Below are 14,219 nucleotides of genomic sequence, written 5' to 3' on the forward strand. Positions count from 1 at the left end.
ATCCGCACAGTCCCGAGAGGGCCGCTCGAACATTTACGAAGACTCCTTCTCTGAGATTCCTCAGAACTACCTTGATGCTGCTAACCCTAAGCCCTTGAATTTTGCCGCCACTCGAACCGAACGAGAAGTCGATTTGATGGAGTACGGATTGCAAGGAGAGGAAGAAGAGCCAGCCGAGGAGGAGGAGGAGGAGGAGGAGGAGGAGGAGGAGGAGGAGGAGGAGGAGGAGGAGCCAGCCGAGGATAATGACGAGCCCGTGGAAGACAACGTTGAAAATGATGTGGAAGAATATGCTGAAGAATATGCGGATGAAGTTGCAGATGAGGGACCATTGACTGCGCAAATCCAGAGAACGGCTGGACCAAGTGCGGTTAGGTTACCAACACCACCATCACCCGATATAATAAGCTCCCCCGTACGGGATGTCGAAGAAGAGAGTGAGCACGAAGCACACGAAGAATTTGAAGAGCACGAAGGACAAGAAGAAGAATATGAAGATCATGCTGAGCATGCAGAACAAGAGGAATTTGAAGAGCACGAAGGGCAAGAGGAAGAGTATGAGGAACAAGCAGAACACGGGGATTTTGAAGAACACGACGAGCATGAGGGAGAGCTGGAGCACGAAATGGAGCTGCTGGAGGAGGAGGAGGAGGAGGAAGAAGAAAGAGAAGAAGAGTTAGCAGGCCATGAGGAGCAGCAACAAGAAATGGAGGAGGAGGAGAAGGCTGGAGTGGAAGAGTTTGAAGAGCATGGACTGCATGAAGAGGAAGGGGAAGAGGAAGTGGCGGAACATCTGGAACAAGAACTGGAAGAGGATGAGGAGCAACAGGAGGAAGAGGGAGAATATGCTGAGCAGGAAGAAATCGAGGAGCACGAGGAGCACGAGCACGAGGAGCATGAGGAGCACGAAGTCCCTCTATACGAACCTTTGGATCGCTTGAGAGCAAGCCTTTTTGGGCGCCGTCAGCCTACGCACAAGGACGATTATGCCGACGAAGAAATACGCTCCGACCCTCTAGAGCAACCCGAGCAGCTAGAGCCTACACCCGAGTACGAAGCACAGCCAGTAAAGGCCACACCACTCCATCAAATGTCATCGCCGCTCCAGGAACCCCAATCCGTCCCCCCGGAACCCGCGCAGTATCAGGCAGTACGACCTGTCCTTTCTTCAATAATGCGAGCGGGCCGCGTTTTACAAAACGTCACATCCGATCCCCCTTCACCAGGAGACCGAGAGAAACATCTGGGAAGCCCATTCAGGAGCTCCGCGAGCAAAGAGTCGTCACAAGGGCTTCCGAGTAAAAGCCCGCCACAATTGTTTCATTTTAGTCGCGACCAGTCGAATATCAACAAGGCGCCTGTGAATTATAGGGTGACTGCTAATACTGAGGCTTTTGGTATGAGTTTTAGCGGAGCACGCCAGGCACTTGATATGGGACCAAATGACCCCCTACATAGGAGGCGACCTCCATCGAGAGAATCCATTGCAAGCTCTCTGGGCAACACGCCTCCGAGTGGCGGTGCTACGGGTTGGCTCGATAGGGAGGGACCTATAAGTCCCCTTGTAAAGGGGGTTAACTCATTGCTGCGAGCAACGCGCTTCTCGAGCATTAGGAATGCTTTCCCCTTTGGTCAAGTTGATGGCGCTGGAGAAGAGCCTGAGAGGGCTGAGGAGGAGGATGAGGAGGAGCAAGATCTCGAGGAAGACGAGGAAGAGGAGCAGGAGGAAGAAGAGGAGCAAGAGAATGAGGACGAAGTGGAAGAGGAAGAACAGGCGGAAGAACAAGAAGAACAGGAGCTGGAAGAACAGGAGCAGGAAGAAGATCAGGATGAGGATGAAGAAGACGACGACGATGATGATATTGATATCTGGGAATACGAAGCACGGCGAGAAGTGCCACCTCGCCAAGAACCCCAGCAGTCGATGATGCCCTTGGTACAAGATCGTGGCACGGCACCGGGCCCATCAAGCTCCTGGAGAGACGCACAACGAGCACCAGCTGCAACTCTTGTTGCTCCGAATGACCTGCCAAAGTCATCTCGCATCAGACAGTCGATTAGCCGGCAAGCCGATAGAAGTTTTGGAGGCGAGGAGCATTCCCTGATTGCACGGAATCAACAAGAACAGGAACCCGCGACTTCATCCAAGTCCAAGCGGTTTGACTTATCATCCTTTTTCTCCTCGCCGGCTGCTATTCCGGGGCTATTGGCTGAAAAATTCATGCCGGCCAAAACCAAAGCCCCTGCCGAGCCAACCGTTCAACAAACAGAGCCTGCTAGACCTCGACAAGAACCTCCAGCGATGCCCACGACATCAAAGTTTTCAAGAATCTCTCAAAATGGAAATGGTCCGCGAAATCTTCGTCGCACAGATCCTATTCCTTCAACTGTTCGACCTGATCCACCGGCTGATGAGCAAATGGCTGAGCAATCCTCATCCCCTGGCACTCCTGCTGAGAAAGCTTCTCTCCCCGTCATTGCTCAGAAGCAAAACTTTACGCCACATCCAGGACATGGCAGCGATTCCTTCTTTCAGCCCTCGTCTTCACTCGCAGCCGCGACTCCCCCAAGGATGCAGCTGACCCACGAAGACATTCACAGGTGGCAAGTGGCAACGTCGAATGCTAGTGGAAGTTCGCCCACCCTTCCGTCTTTATTAAGGCCGCTGCCGTCAAAGCACGCCTCGCCAAAGAAATCAAGTCTTCGTTCTCCTTTGAAGCCCCATACGCCAGGGCGAGTGGTTGAGTTTACAAGCAGCGTGTTATCACCTCAGGAGCAAGCTCAAATTCGCGAACAACGCGGCCGAGCTAACGAAGATGTATCCCAAGAGGATATCATCACCGCCGCCCCCATACCAACCCATGTAGAGCCGCGGGCAGGCAAAGGAAGCATGGGTAGGCAGCAGCAGCAACCGCCACAAAAACTCGCACCAAGGATCATTAAGCCCTCAGGAGTGACGAAAAAACGGGCATCAAAGAAGCGAGGGAGACGAGAACCTCCTTCCCAGACGGTCTGGACTCGTCGGCACTGGATTTTCCTCGATACACTCCTGCAGATGCGGCGGCAGAGCCCCTTCAGCGAAGAGTACGAGCCTGTCTCCCGACGCTACCTCGGAAAAGTCGTCACTAGCATGGGCGAGTCTTTGGTGCTGGAGAAGTGGCATCTCGAATGCGTCGACGCCTTTAAATCCCAGATAGGTGGCTGGGATGAAGGAGAGCTCGCCAAGAGACTGTTTGCGCTTATTCTCGGAGAAGCACAGCGGCGTCGAACCTCCGTGGGCCCGTCTCCTGGAGTAATGTTTCATTGAATGAGACGAACAACAGGAAAAGGTCTACCTTTTTTTTTATTCATATTAACCTGAAACTTGTTCTGCCGGTACAATTGTATTTTTGTTGGATTCATGGCCGGCAGAAACGGAACAAATCGCCTTGTAGATTTTTTGATATAGCATTTCATCGGTGTTGGGCAGAGTCAAGGTACTTGAAGCAAAAATAACAACTATATGCATGAGTTGGCGTTGGAAAGGGATCCGGTTTGATTTACTTTTGGCTCTGGCTTGGCTTGGTTCCCGGTTCGGGTTTGACTTTTTTTTTATTACAACTGTATTTAGGGAAAAGATACCACTTGAGCGGTTGGATTGTTCGGTTTGGTTTAAGGAGGGAAATATGATTTACCTTTTTGCTCATGCTAGGATGTACTACCAGAGCTTCTTGTATGTACGGATTCGTGGAATACGGGACGGTTGGCTTTTCGGTTACCCTTTTGTCTCCACGAAGAGAATGAATTACGCCATGATGGAATGAGAAAAGATTCACACTTGGGTTACAGAACTGTACCTTTCTTTCATCACATATGCGAAAGTACAATGGACAATTTCAGTAGGGACGGCAAGTCTTTTGGATGAACAAGCGCCTCATCTACCGTGACTAACACATTACAATACAAGATCCGTTCTCTAACCATCATCCTCATCTCAATGCCCGTTGTATTTTTCCTCTACTCAAGCATGGAGGCCTGGTTCGTGTACAGCACATCCACCACGTTGCTCAGCTTCTCAATTGTCGCCAGAGCAGAGTCATACGACTCGTCCCGCTGTGTCTCGTCGTAAATAATAAGGCAACCAGCACCCTGATCCAACACGCCAATGATGACCTTGTCGAGAATCATCTGTGACAGCTTCCTCTCCACCTGCTGGGTGTCGAGACCCACCATCTTGGCAATGTGATCAATCTCGACTCGTGAGAAGGGCTCAATAACCTTGATGAGGTTCTGCTCCAACAGGGCATCGTACAGGCGGCGAAGGTGGTTGCGGATGAAGGTGTCGCTGCCAAGCTCGTATCGGTAGGCAGACAGTGCTCGTTCGTACTCTTCCAAGGATCGGTTTGCGTGGGCTCGGGCAATGGCCTTCATGGCCTCGAGGTTCTTTCCGGCGTATTTGACGGCCTGCTTGGATGCCATGAGCTGGTTGACATCGTCGACCAGGTTCAACATGATCTTGCAGAGGAGCATGTACTGCAATGCAGCCTGGGCTTTGGGGGCCTCTTCCTGAGTGTGATATCCGTCCAACGCCTCGATGAAGTACGAGAACGCCGTGTTGAAGTCCTTATCTTCAGCGTGAAGCATTCCGCTCTGCATGTCAAGGTTGGCCTGCAGCAGTGGAGGGGTGTAAACACTGGCAGCGCTTGTCCTCGCGCTCGTCAAAGCCGCGCGGGCCTTGGGAATGTTGCCCAGGGCATGGTAGACTCGGGATTCGAGGAGCTGGACTTCGACGAGGCGGAGCTTGTCGTCGAGGCGCTTGAGCTCACGGAGAAGGCCGTTGATGAGGGTGAGGGCGTCGTAGTAGGTCTGCTTGGACATATAGAGGGTGACCAGGCGGACTTGGAGGTCCTGGCGCTGGAAGGCACGGCGCTCGGAGGTGGCCCATTCTATGCAATCTTTTGTGACGGCAACTTCGACGTCGACGCTGTTGGGGATATCTTTGAACAGGTCCAGGAGCTGGCGGACTGTATGTTGCCAAGGCATCAATCAGTCAGCAATCATTGCCCAAAGGCGAGCTTTGGTTCGGAGCATCAAAGAGACGAGACATACCCAGCTTCGAGGACTTGGCCTTGGCAAAGGATGAAAACACCGTCCGGCTTTCCTGCACCAAGGTGACGAGTTCCTGAGTCTTCCTGTTGGAGAGATTAGCTCCGCAAACGCAATGCCGCTGCCATCACAACTGACTTCTCATCCCGGTAGAGTTCTCCCAAGCTTATCAAAGCAGCTTCGTACTCGCGCGTGGCAGCATCTGAGGTTGCCGCGGGGGCCTTGGATATGATTTCTTTGAAAGCAGCCTCTGCCTTTCTCGGGTCCGTCTTGACGAGGTCTTGGGCTTCTTTGACCCGGCTCGAGTCGCCGGCGGCCATGGTGGGAGGGGAGTGGGTTGGGTCGAGTTCGAGAAGCTTCTAGGTGAGGTATTCTAGAGGAGAGGGTGGTGGTAACGGCGGCAGAATCGTGAATTCGATTTGTTTTTCTCGTTTGTTGCAAGGTCGAAGATGCTCGTCTCCGGCTGGAATGGCGAAATGCTGGTATTGAATGAAGCTGGAGTTGCTGATCTGAGCTTCACTTGTCCCTCCAGGTAGCCACAGCGCGACGTAGCCCAGCCTCCAAAGTACCGGCTACTTAGTAAGCAGCATCCTGCTCCCTGCATCCAGAGGTAGCGTGTACCTAAGCGCACTAGCCCTCCCACCTTCTGCCTTGCTGCTGCCGGCACAATTACGGAGCACAGAAGAAACGCCGGGCCGTCAATGATCCGCCCGGCTGGAGGTGGGCTGAACCGGCGCAGGCCGGAGGCGGGCCAAGTCATTGGAATTTTTATGGCCTCCCCTCATACAAATCCAGTCTATGTAATAGCACATATAACCGAGCTTCTTCACCATCAGCGCCGCCCAATTGGCCATATTCACGCATTTTCACCAGCCTCACTCTTCCCCGCAATACATTCATCATGCTTCGACAAGCCCTCGCCACTTCTTCCAGAGCTCTGCGCTCAACACCCATCGCCGCCAGCCGCGCAATTCTGCGGCCTCAAATCCAGACTGCTGCCCCCGCCATCTCAATAAGATCATTCCAGCCTATCGCTAGCCGGTGGTACAGCGAGGCTAAGGAGGCTTCAGAGACCAAGGAGGCTCCGGCTGCTGAGGAGAAGGCCGACGCCAAGGATGGGGAGAAGAAGAATGGCGAGACCGACGAGGTTGCTCAGCTGAAGAAGGACCTTGAGGCCAAGGACAAGGAGGCCCGTGACTGGAAGGTTTGTATTATCTCTCTCTCCTCTGCTTGGCCAACAAAGACCCAAAACTTGCTTTGATGTATTGTCGCTAACTCCCCTCCCAGGATAAATGCCTCCGCACCGTCGCCGATTTCCGCAACCTCCAGGACCGCACCGCACGTGAGGTCAAGTCCGCCCGCGACTTTGCCATCCAAAAGTTCGCCAAGGACCTCGTCGACAGCGTCGACAACCTTGACCGCGCCCTCTCCACCGTCCCTGCGGAAAAGCTCAAGGCCGAGGAGAAGAGCGAGGACCTCCAGGAGCTCGCTAACCTCTACGAGGGCCTCAAGATGACCGAGGGCATCCTCATCCAGACGCTTGCCAAGCACGGCCTGGAGCGCCTGGAGCCAGATGGCATCAAGTTCAACCCCAACGAGCACGAGGCTACTTTCATGGCTCCCCAGCCGGACAAGGAGGACAACACTGTCTTCTTTGTCCAGCAGAAGGGCTTCAAGCTCAATGGTCGTGTCCTGCGTGCCGCCAAGGTCGGCGTCGTCAAGAACGCCTAAAGAAATTACAAAAAAAATCTCAACTCATTCGCTTGCTCATTCCTTTCTTAACTCCCCTTTCTATAACGCAAAGAAAGAAGATGAGAATCGAATGAAGAAAGAAAACTATACCTAAAGAAGCGTGGATGTCATGATTCAAAACAGTCATACAACACCTCTTACATGTACTACTACCGGATTTTGCGTTGGCTTGGCGTTAGGTCAAAAAGTGTATAATGCTCCTCTCACGATGACGGCTTTGAAAAGAAAAACATCATTTATTATATTTGCATAGTGGTTCGGGAAACCTGAGCAAGGGCGGTGAAAAAAAGGCGAAAAGGGTAACGCACTTAAAGTTGGACACATGAATGTGAAGATGGAAAGAGAGAAAAAAGAAGAGAGAGAAGAGAAAATCTTTGGTATGAGCGGATATCCATACATGTACATACGACTTTGCGTCCTCTGAGCGGCGATCAGATGAGCCGCCCTTTAATCAACCGCTTCAAGCGGAACGATACACACTTCATCAGCCTGACACTCTTATGAATACTGTTTGTGAAATGATTTGCCATGATTTTATCTAGCACTGCCACTCCGCCATGAAGAAATCCACCAGCCATCCATCTCTAACATTAATAGTCATAAATTCAATGCTGCAATGACATAAAAGCAAGCTGTACCGCGTCCAATTCTTGTTTTCTCTCTTTTTACATTTGACAACCACCAGTCAACATTATACAGTAGCCTCCAAGGTAGGTAGCTCCAATCCTGTTCGTCATAATAAGTCATACATTGAAAGGTGATGTGCAGCAGTTATTTCTTTGCTTTTCCTTTTGCTGCGGATGCCTTGGCCTTGGAACGACCTTTTGGCTTGGAGTCTGCAGTGTCGTCATCATCTCCAGTGTCGACTTTCGCCGCCTTTTTTGCTGGCTTCTTGGCCTTGGGTTGTTTGATATATTTATCCTTCTTGAGGTCGATTTCGTCGTCCTCGTCAACATCTGGCGCCTCCAGCAGCTCGGCGTCATCCTCCTCCTCGATAGCTTCTTCAAGGTCTGGTGCTTCTTTAGTCACCGCCTTCGGTGCTAAAACATTGGTGGCCTTGATGAATGGCAACGGGTGGTTCATGCCATTGTATCTATATTCAGTTAGCATCATTGAAGAAGAAAACCAGTATAGAAAAGGGAGAAACAAGTGTGATGCAAATTACTTACATTCGAGTGAAAGCAGCCTTTGTCTTGGTTTCGATGTTGACATTCTCGTCACTCATGGGACCAAGCCCTAGCTCTTGAATTGCATCAAAGTCATCGCGAGTGAGATAGTAGCTGTCCATCAGGTCGATTACTTCTCCCACAGCTTCATTCCCTTCCTTCTGTAGTCGATCAACTGTTTGGGACCACAGGAGGGGCAAATACTCTTGTCGAACTTCGTTGTGGTCTCCTGATGACTTGAGCCGCATGTGAGAGTGAATTTCTCGAATATATCGGCCCAGTTTTCCAGCTTTACTGTTATTTCCAAGCCAAGAGGTAAAGTTAGATCCCATTAGCTGGCCAGCAATGAAGCTGGCAGGGCGCACAGTACTGAAAACGGCGTGTGTAGGCATCAGACTCCAGTGTTGCTGTGGTCCGTGAATCATGCGATCCACCAGGTCGCCGTCGCTAATGCTTTCTGCTGCTTGATCAAAGAGCTCAAGCGCCTTCAAAGTAGCTTCTCGGCCACTGTATCCTGAGCCGCTCATGGCCATGGGCTTGGTGCGAAGGTAATTCTCCTGGATCATGAGGAAACTGAACTCGTGGTCATTGAAATAAAGCTCAATTTTGTCATTGAGCGTCGCTTTGCTTGCTGGTGCAAACAGTCCACCGCCAAGCATCTTCTGGCAGATGTCCCAAGGCTTCAAGACAACATGTTTTTCCCATGCTTTTGACATGGCCTTGGTTTGGTCAAAGCTCATGGAAGACTGGTCAAGCTTTGCTGTGGAAATCATGTTGATAATCTGGCGAATATCTTTGTTACTTCCCTCAATGAGAGCATCAACAACTGGAGGGGGCAGTTTCAGGCCTTCTCGATGGCAAATTGTCATGATTCGGGAGCGGACTTGGTCGACCGTCGGACGGTTGAATCTTATATCAAACGCAGCGTGGTCGAAAGGCTTCATCTTTGGCAGTTTTCGCTCGTTGCAGATCAGGATCAACGGCACCTCCGTTTTCCTGCAGAACTTAGCCAGGGCGCCAACTCCTCCGCGATCACCAGCCGACATGCCATCAACTTCGTCCATGATGAGCACAATCTTCTTCTTGGTGGCATCCACAGATTTTCCGTCTCCGGCAAAAAATCCCAGCAGGGACGTGTTGTTCATAACGTCGCTTACACCAGCTTCCACCAGCTTCTTGCTACGTGTGTCACTAGCATTGCTCTCCAATACATCGTAGCCTTCGAGCTTGGCCGCCAGGTGTGCTGCTGTAGTCTTTCCAATACCAGGAGGGCCAGAGATGATGATGGCGCGCTCCCCTCCCATACCATCGGCGCCACGCCGCTGAAAGTTGTACTTCTTAGACTTTGGCCAGTTTCGAAGCCAATTTTGGATCTTTTCAACCTGTGCCTTGTTGCCGCATATGTGGTTCAGTTGCGTCGGCGCGTATTTAGACGTAAGAAGCACATCTGGTGCCCTTGCAGGCTCAGCGGGTGCACTGCTTGTTGGCCCTCGGGATGCAGCCAATTTCTTCGCTGCTTTCTCGGCTTCCAGCTTCTTTGCCTTTTCTTCTGCCTCCATCTCAGCAACCTGCTTCTTCACCTTTTCCTCTTCTGCCTTCTTCTTTTCTTGCGCCTTCTGAGCACCCTTGCCGGTCCCTCCAAACGCTGGAAGCTTGCGAATCAGGTCAAAGAGGCCATTCTCATCAATTGTCTTGATGCCGTTTGCCTTGATCTTGGCTAGCTTGGAGGGCCCAGCATCTCCTCCAAGCACGACGAAGCTTGTTTTGCTACTGGGCTGGCCAGTAACTTTGCCACCATATCGCTTGACTAGTGCCTGAGCTTCATCGCGGCCAATGGTTTGCAACACGCCAGTGAAGACGAAAGTCAATCCGCTGAGGCACTCTTCTTCGCCTTCTGGAAGTTCGCCGGCTGGAAGGGACGGTGCAGCTGCAGCATTGCCACCCCCTGAGGCGGCTTTTCTCCAGTCGAATTTCGCATTGGGATCTTTGGGCGGCGGCGTTGGCGCTCTAACAGTAGCTACGCTATCGAGAATGTTCTGGATTTCCTCGTCTTCGGGTTCGTCTGCTTTCTTGACCCTTGGTGCGCGTGGTTTGCTCGCAGCTGCAGGCTTCTTCCTCGGCAGCTCTTCTTCTTCGTCATCTGATTCCTGCTCTGGTGACTTTCGCTTCTTGCTGGCTGATGCAGCCTTGGGTGCTGGCTTCTCTTCAGTGTTCTTGCCAGAAGCAGGTCGCCCTCGTGTAGCAAGTCGTTTGGATTGTGGGAGTACTTCTTCTTCTGATTCTTCCTCTTCATAATCGTCGTTTTTGCGCTTATTACGGCCCTTAGCGTCAGCAGCAAAGATGTCATCTCCATCCTCATCTCCGTCATCCATATATACGTCGTTATCATCGTCGACAGGAAGGGCCGTATACGAGGTTCTGGCCCTTTTCGATCGAGGAGCTACCTCCTCATCCTCTGGAGCAGCCGATTTTGCGACGGTTTTCTTCCGTGGGCTTAATCTGACGGGTACTTCAGTCTCGATAATGGCTTTGCTGTTATTCTTCTTGGGCGACTGAGATGCCTTGACCGCTTTAGAATCTTTCGAAGAAGCAAAGTAGTCGTCGGCGGATATTGCTACACCTTTAGGCTCCGTCTCCCTATTTTGGAGTTAGAAGGATAAATTATAATAACAAAGTAAACAAAGAATAGAGAGTGTCGCAGTGCGTACTTTTTCTTCGCCGCCGGTTTTGGTGCAGGTTTCTTTTCTCTGTAAGTTCGGTTAGAGGCGGAGCGTGAACCAGGAATCGGGGCGACAGTACTCTACAGCTTCATCATCGCTATCTTCAACAACTTTGCGACCCTCTATACACTAATCAGCATCAATTGGTGACCTGTAGATTAGAAATACTCACTTCCTCGCTTGCTTTTGGCTGCCGGAGGCTCTGGTTTGGCGGCCACGGGCTTGGGGTGGGCACCACCCTTTGGCGCGAAGAATGATCGAATATCAGGCATTGTGTCCCTCTTTTCAGCTCAGATGAATAGCTGGGAGGCAATAGAATTAACGGAGGTGACACGACAAGATATAGCCTTCCCAGGGCCGTCTCCAACCGCAATCCGGTGCTGTTGCCTGACCAATCGCGGGTCCGGCGTGAGAGTGAAGATGCAGCCTAGAAATTGTTCAGTGACGTGCACTAAGATCCCACTTGCAGCGCAACGCGAAGCTGACGCGAGGTGCGTGACCTGGGCTTAATTGCCTGATCGCTGTGAGATGAGGTAAGCAGCCGCTTTGGGCCTGAGATCTCAGGCCCCACCTTGGGACGGACCCATGCCATGGTGGGATTCTTTTCAAGATATCAGAGCAGTCGTGCGATATCTCGAGACAAGCCCCGACAAGCGGCCAAACCGACGCCATGAGGTCCAATGGCGCTTCCGCATTGCTGAACGCCTTCCAGGGGCTGAAGATTTCCGCATGCACCCCTTTGCGACAGCTGAGGGCCCCGATTCAGCCCCAGTCCAAGGTCCTAAGCGCCGCTCAGCTGCTCCAGAATGGCAGAGCCTTTTCCACAAGCCCGGCCATGATGGGCACATGGCTCGAGCCTAGCTTGAACCGAAAGAAGAAGATGGCAAAGGGACGGCCGCGAGTAGCGACGGGAGGGTCTACGAAGGGCACAACCGTGATTTGGGGCGACTACGGACTGCGAATGGTTGACCACCACCGAAGAATCAGCGCCAAGTCGCTAAAGATGGCCGAGGATACGATTAAAGTGCGGCTTCGAGGAGAAAAATATCGACTTTACAAGAGGAAGTGCTGCAATGTCGGTGTCTACGTCAGCGGTAACGAGGTGCGGACTTATTTTCGGACTGTTTGAGCGGGCAATGGCAAGCTAAATGTTGAAATAGATGCGAATGGGTAAAGGAAAGGGTTCCTTCGACCACTGGGCTACCAGAATGGCAGTCAGCCAAGTCTTGTTTGAGATCAAGGGCCGAATTCACGAGCAGATCGTCCGAGACGCGTTCCGGTTGGCTGGCAATAAGCTGCCAGGTAAAACATAATCCCTACCATTTCCCCTTTCAGACCATCGCTAACTGAACTACAGGCCAGTGGGAATTTGTGAAGAAGGGGGATGCTCCCGTCGTTGGAATTACAAAGCTGGACGGTGTCACACTGGAGGATCTGAAGAGACCAAGAAGGCAGATTGCCCCTTCAGAGCTTGTTGAGGTATCAACTTCTACAACTACCGCTGAAGCTGGAAACACATCTGCGCCGTCTGGGTCATCATAAGCATCAAGTTAAATGCTGTGTACCATAAGAATATTTGTATATAAAATAAAAGCCTCCTGACGAAGAAAGAAAAATAGAAAGAAATAACGAACATGCAAGCATAGGTCTCAAGCAAGGACCGTCTCGGCATTGTATGTAACTGCGATTAATTTTTAGCAGGAATTATTTTAACAGAAAAAGAAATAATTCCCGAAAGAGACAAGATAAAAATTGAGAGGGATAATAAAGAAAATAGATATAAAGACGATGGTGGCTTCGTAACACAAATGAGTTCCAATGCATCTTAGTAGAGTCGCACAGCCAAGTCAGTAGCTTACAGCCGCAAACCCAACTTCGTCCAGTGGCTGCAGTGAACAGAAACAGGCACCTAAACTTCCCCACTCTGAGTTCATCGCACAGCACTTTACGCGACGACGCGTCTTCCGACCCTCAAATTCTTAGCTGGAGAGCTTTCAATTCAATAAGCACCCCAATCTCAACAGCCAACGCAATGGCTCTCATCGTCGACAAGCATCGCCCGCGGTCCCTCGAGGCTCTGTCATATCACCATGAGCTTTCTGAGAGACTCCAATCTCTCGTACGATGCGACTCTTTCCATTCACGGCTGCAACAGCTAACCCCCCGTCACAGGCGCAAAGCGGTGACTTCCCCCATCTCCTAGTCTACGGCCCTTCAGGAGCCGGAAAGAAGACAAGAATAGTGGCAACGCTGAAGGAACTGTACGGCCCCGGCGTGGAGAAGATCAAGATCGACGCACGAGTGTTCCAGACGTCTAGCAACCGAAAGCTCGAGTTCAACATTGTCGCCTCAAACTACCACTTGGAAATCACACCATCCGACGTAGGGCAATATGATCGAGTTGTCGTGCAGGATCTTTTGAAAGAGGTGGCACAGACGCAGCAGGTGGACCAGTCAGCGAAGCAGCGATTCAAAGTCGTCGTCATCAATGAAGCAGACCACCTCACCAGAGACGCCCAGGCTGCCCTTCGTCGCACCATGGAAAAATACTCTCCAAACCTGCGTCTAATTCTGTTGGCCAACTCAACAGCCAACATCATCGCGCCTATTCGTTCAAGAACTTTGCTTGTCAGAGTTGCCGCCCCAACACATGCGGAAATCTGCGACGTCCTGGCGCAATCGGCAAAGAAAGAGAATTGGGAAGTTGTCAAAGGACTCCATCAGCGCATAGCCGAGGAGAGTGGAAGAAATCTTCGCCGCGCGCTACTGATGTATGAAGCGGTTCACGCTCAGAAGTAAGTGAAATCAAATCAGTCGGCAGTTCTGCCGCCAGTTGCTAATTATAATTTGCGCCACAGCGAGAAAGTAACAGACAGCACACCGATTCCACCAGCAGATTGGGAAGCGCTCGTCGGACAGATCGCCAAGGAGATCATAGAAGAACACACGCCAGCGAGGATCTTGCAAGTGCGCGCCAAACTGTATGATCTCCTAACACATTGCATCCCACCAACAACAATTCTCAAGACCCTTACCTTCAAGCTATTGGGTCTCATTGACGATGGGCTAAAGGGGGAGGTTATAAAGTGGTCCGCCTTTTACGAGCACCGAATCAAGACTGGCACCAAGGTTATCTTTCACCTGGAAGCGTTTGTGGCGAAATTTATGCGCATTTTGGAAATGTACCTCATGAGCATGGACATGTAGGCAGTTGCACTGATTGGTCATGACGGCGTCTGGAGTATTCCAAAAAATAATCGAAAGGAAGCTTTGTTCTTAGGGCCCTTTAATTTTACCAATGTGTTATTCGTTGGCTCGGGATGTTCCCCGGTCAAAGCTACCATGGCATTCCATCCGCGTCTGTGAATGTTGATACAAACAAAGAAGCTACCACCTGGGAATATATATATCCTCTCGTGCCGTCGGAAAACAATACACGATTCAAGACATCGTTCCACAACATTCAATAAGGAACTGACTACATTTTACAAAATTT

At 51.2% G+C, this 14,219-nt stretch overlaps 5 protein-coding genes across 5 annotated transcripts; 3 read left to right on the top strand and 2 right to left on the bottom strand.

The window, feature by feature from the left end:
- Window positions 1-3,876: 3,876 nt before the first annotated feature.
- Window positions 3,877-5,565, bottom strand: TRIVIDRAFT_84438 (uncharacterized protein; the record flags this gene model as incomplete). Its single annotated transcript, XM_014103149.1, has 3 exons — window positions 3,877-5,003; window positions 5,089-5,171; window positions 5,224-5,565. 3 exons carry the CDS (start codon window positions 5,403-5,405, stop codon window positions 3,997-3,999), a joined length of 1,272 nt encoding a protein of 423 aa, XP_013958624.1.
- A 379-nt stretch (window positions 5,566-5,944) lies between these two features.
- TRIVIDRAFT_71772 (uncharacterized protein) lies at window positions 5,945-7,320 on the top strand (the record flags this gene model as incomplete). Its single annotated transcript, XM_014103150.1, has 2 exons — window positions 5,945-6,289; window positions 6,373-7,320. The coding sequence occupies 2 exons, from the start codon at window positions 5,987-5,989 to the stop codon at window positions 6,814-6,816; spliced, it is 747 nt and encodes a 248-aa protein (XP_013958625.1).
- A 24-nt stretch (window positions 7,321-7,344) lies between these two features.
- On the bottom strand, window positions 7,345-11,123 carry TRIVIDRAFT_168290 (uncharacterized protein; the record flags this gene model as incomplete). Its single annotated transcript, XM_014103151.1, has 5 exons — window positions 7,345-7,930; window positions 8,007-10,640; window positions 10,712-10,750; window positions 10,803-10,845; window positions 10,896-11,123. 5 exons carry the CDS (start codon window positions 10,993-10,995, stop codon window positions 7,609-7,611), a joined length of 3,138 nt encoding a protein of 1,045 aa, XP_013958626.1.
- Window positions 11,124-11,393: 270 nt separating this feature from the next.
- TRIVIDRAFT_84445 (uncharacterized protein) lies at window positions 11,394-12,357 on the top strand (the record flags this gene model as incomplete). The annotated part of the gene is made up of 3 exons (XM_014103152.1): window positions 11,394-11,825; window positions 11,884-12,025; window positions 12,081-12,357. 3 exons carry the CDS (start codon window positions 11,394-11,396, stop codon window positions 12,263-12,265), a joined length of 759 nt encoding a protein of 252 aa, XP_013958627.1.
- Window positions 12,358-12,716: 359 nt separating this feature from the next.
- TRIVIDRAFT_178042 (uncharacterized protein) lies at window positions 12,717-14,062 on the top strand (the record flags this gene model as incomplete). The annotated part of the gene is made up of 3 exons (XM_014103153.1): window positions 12,717-12,842; window positions 12,896-13,518; window positions 13,582-14,062. 3 exons carry the CDS (start codon window positions 12,756-12,758, stop codon window positions 13,928-13,930), a joined length of 1,059 nt encoding a protein of 352 aa, XP_013958628.1.
- Window positions 14,063-14,219: the final 157 nt, after the last annotated feature.

This window comes from Trichoderma virens (assembly GCF_000170995.1).
Source record: "Trichoderma virens Gv29-8 chromosome Unknown TRIVIscaffold_4, whole genome shotgun sequence".
NCBI classification, from domain to species: domain Eukaryota; kingdom Fungi; phylum Ascomycota; class Sordariomycetes; order Hypocreales; family Hypocreaceae; genus Trichoderma; species Trichoderma virens.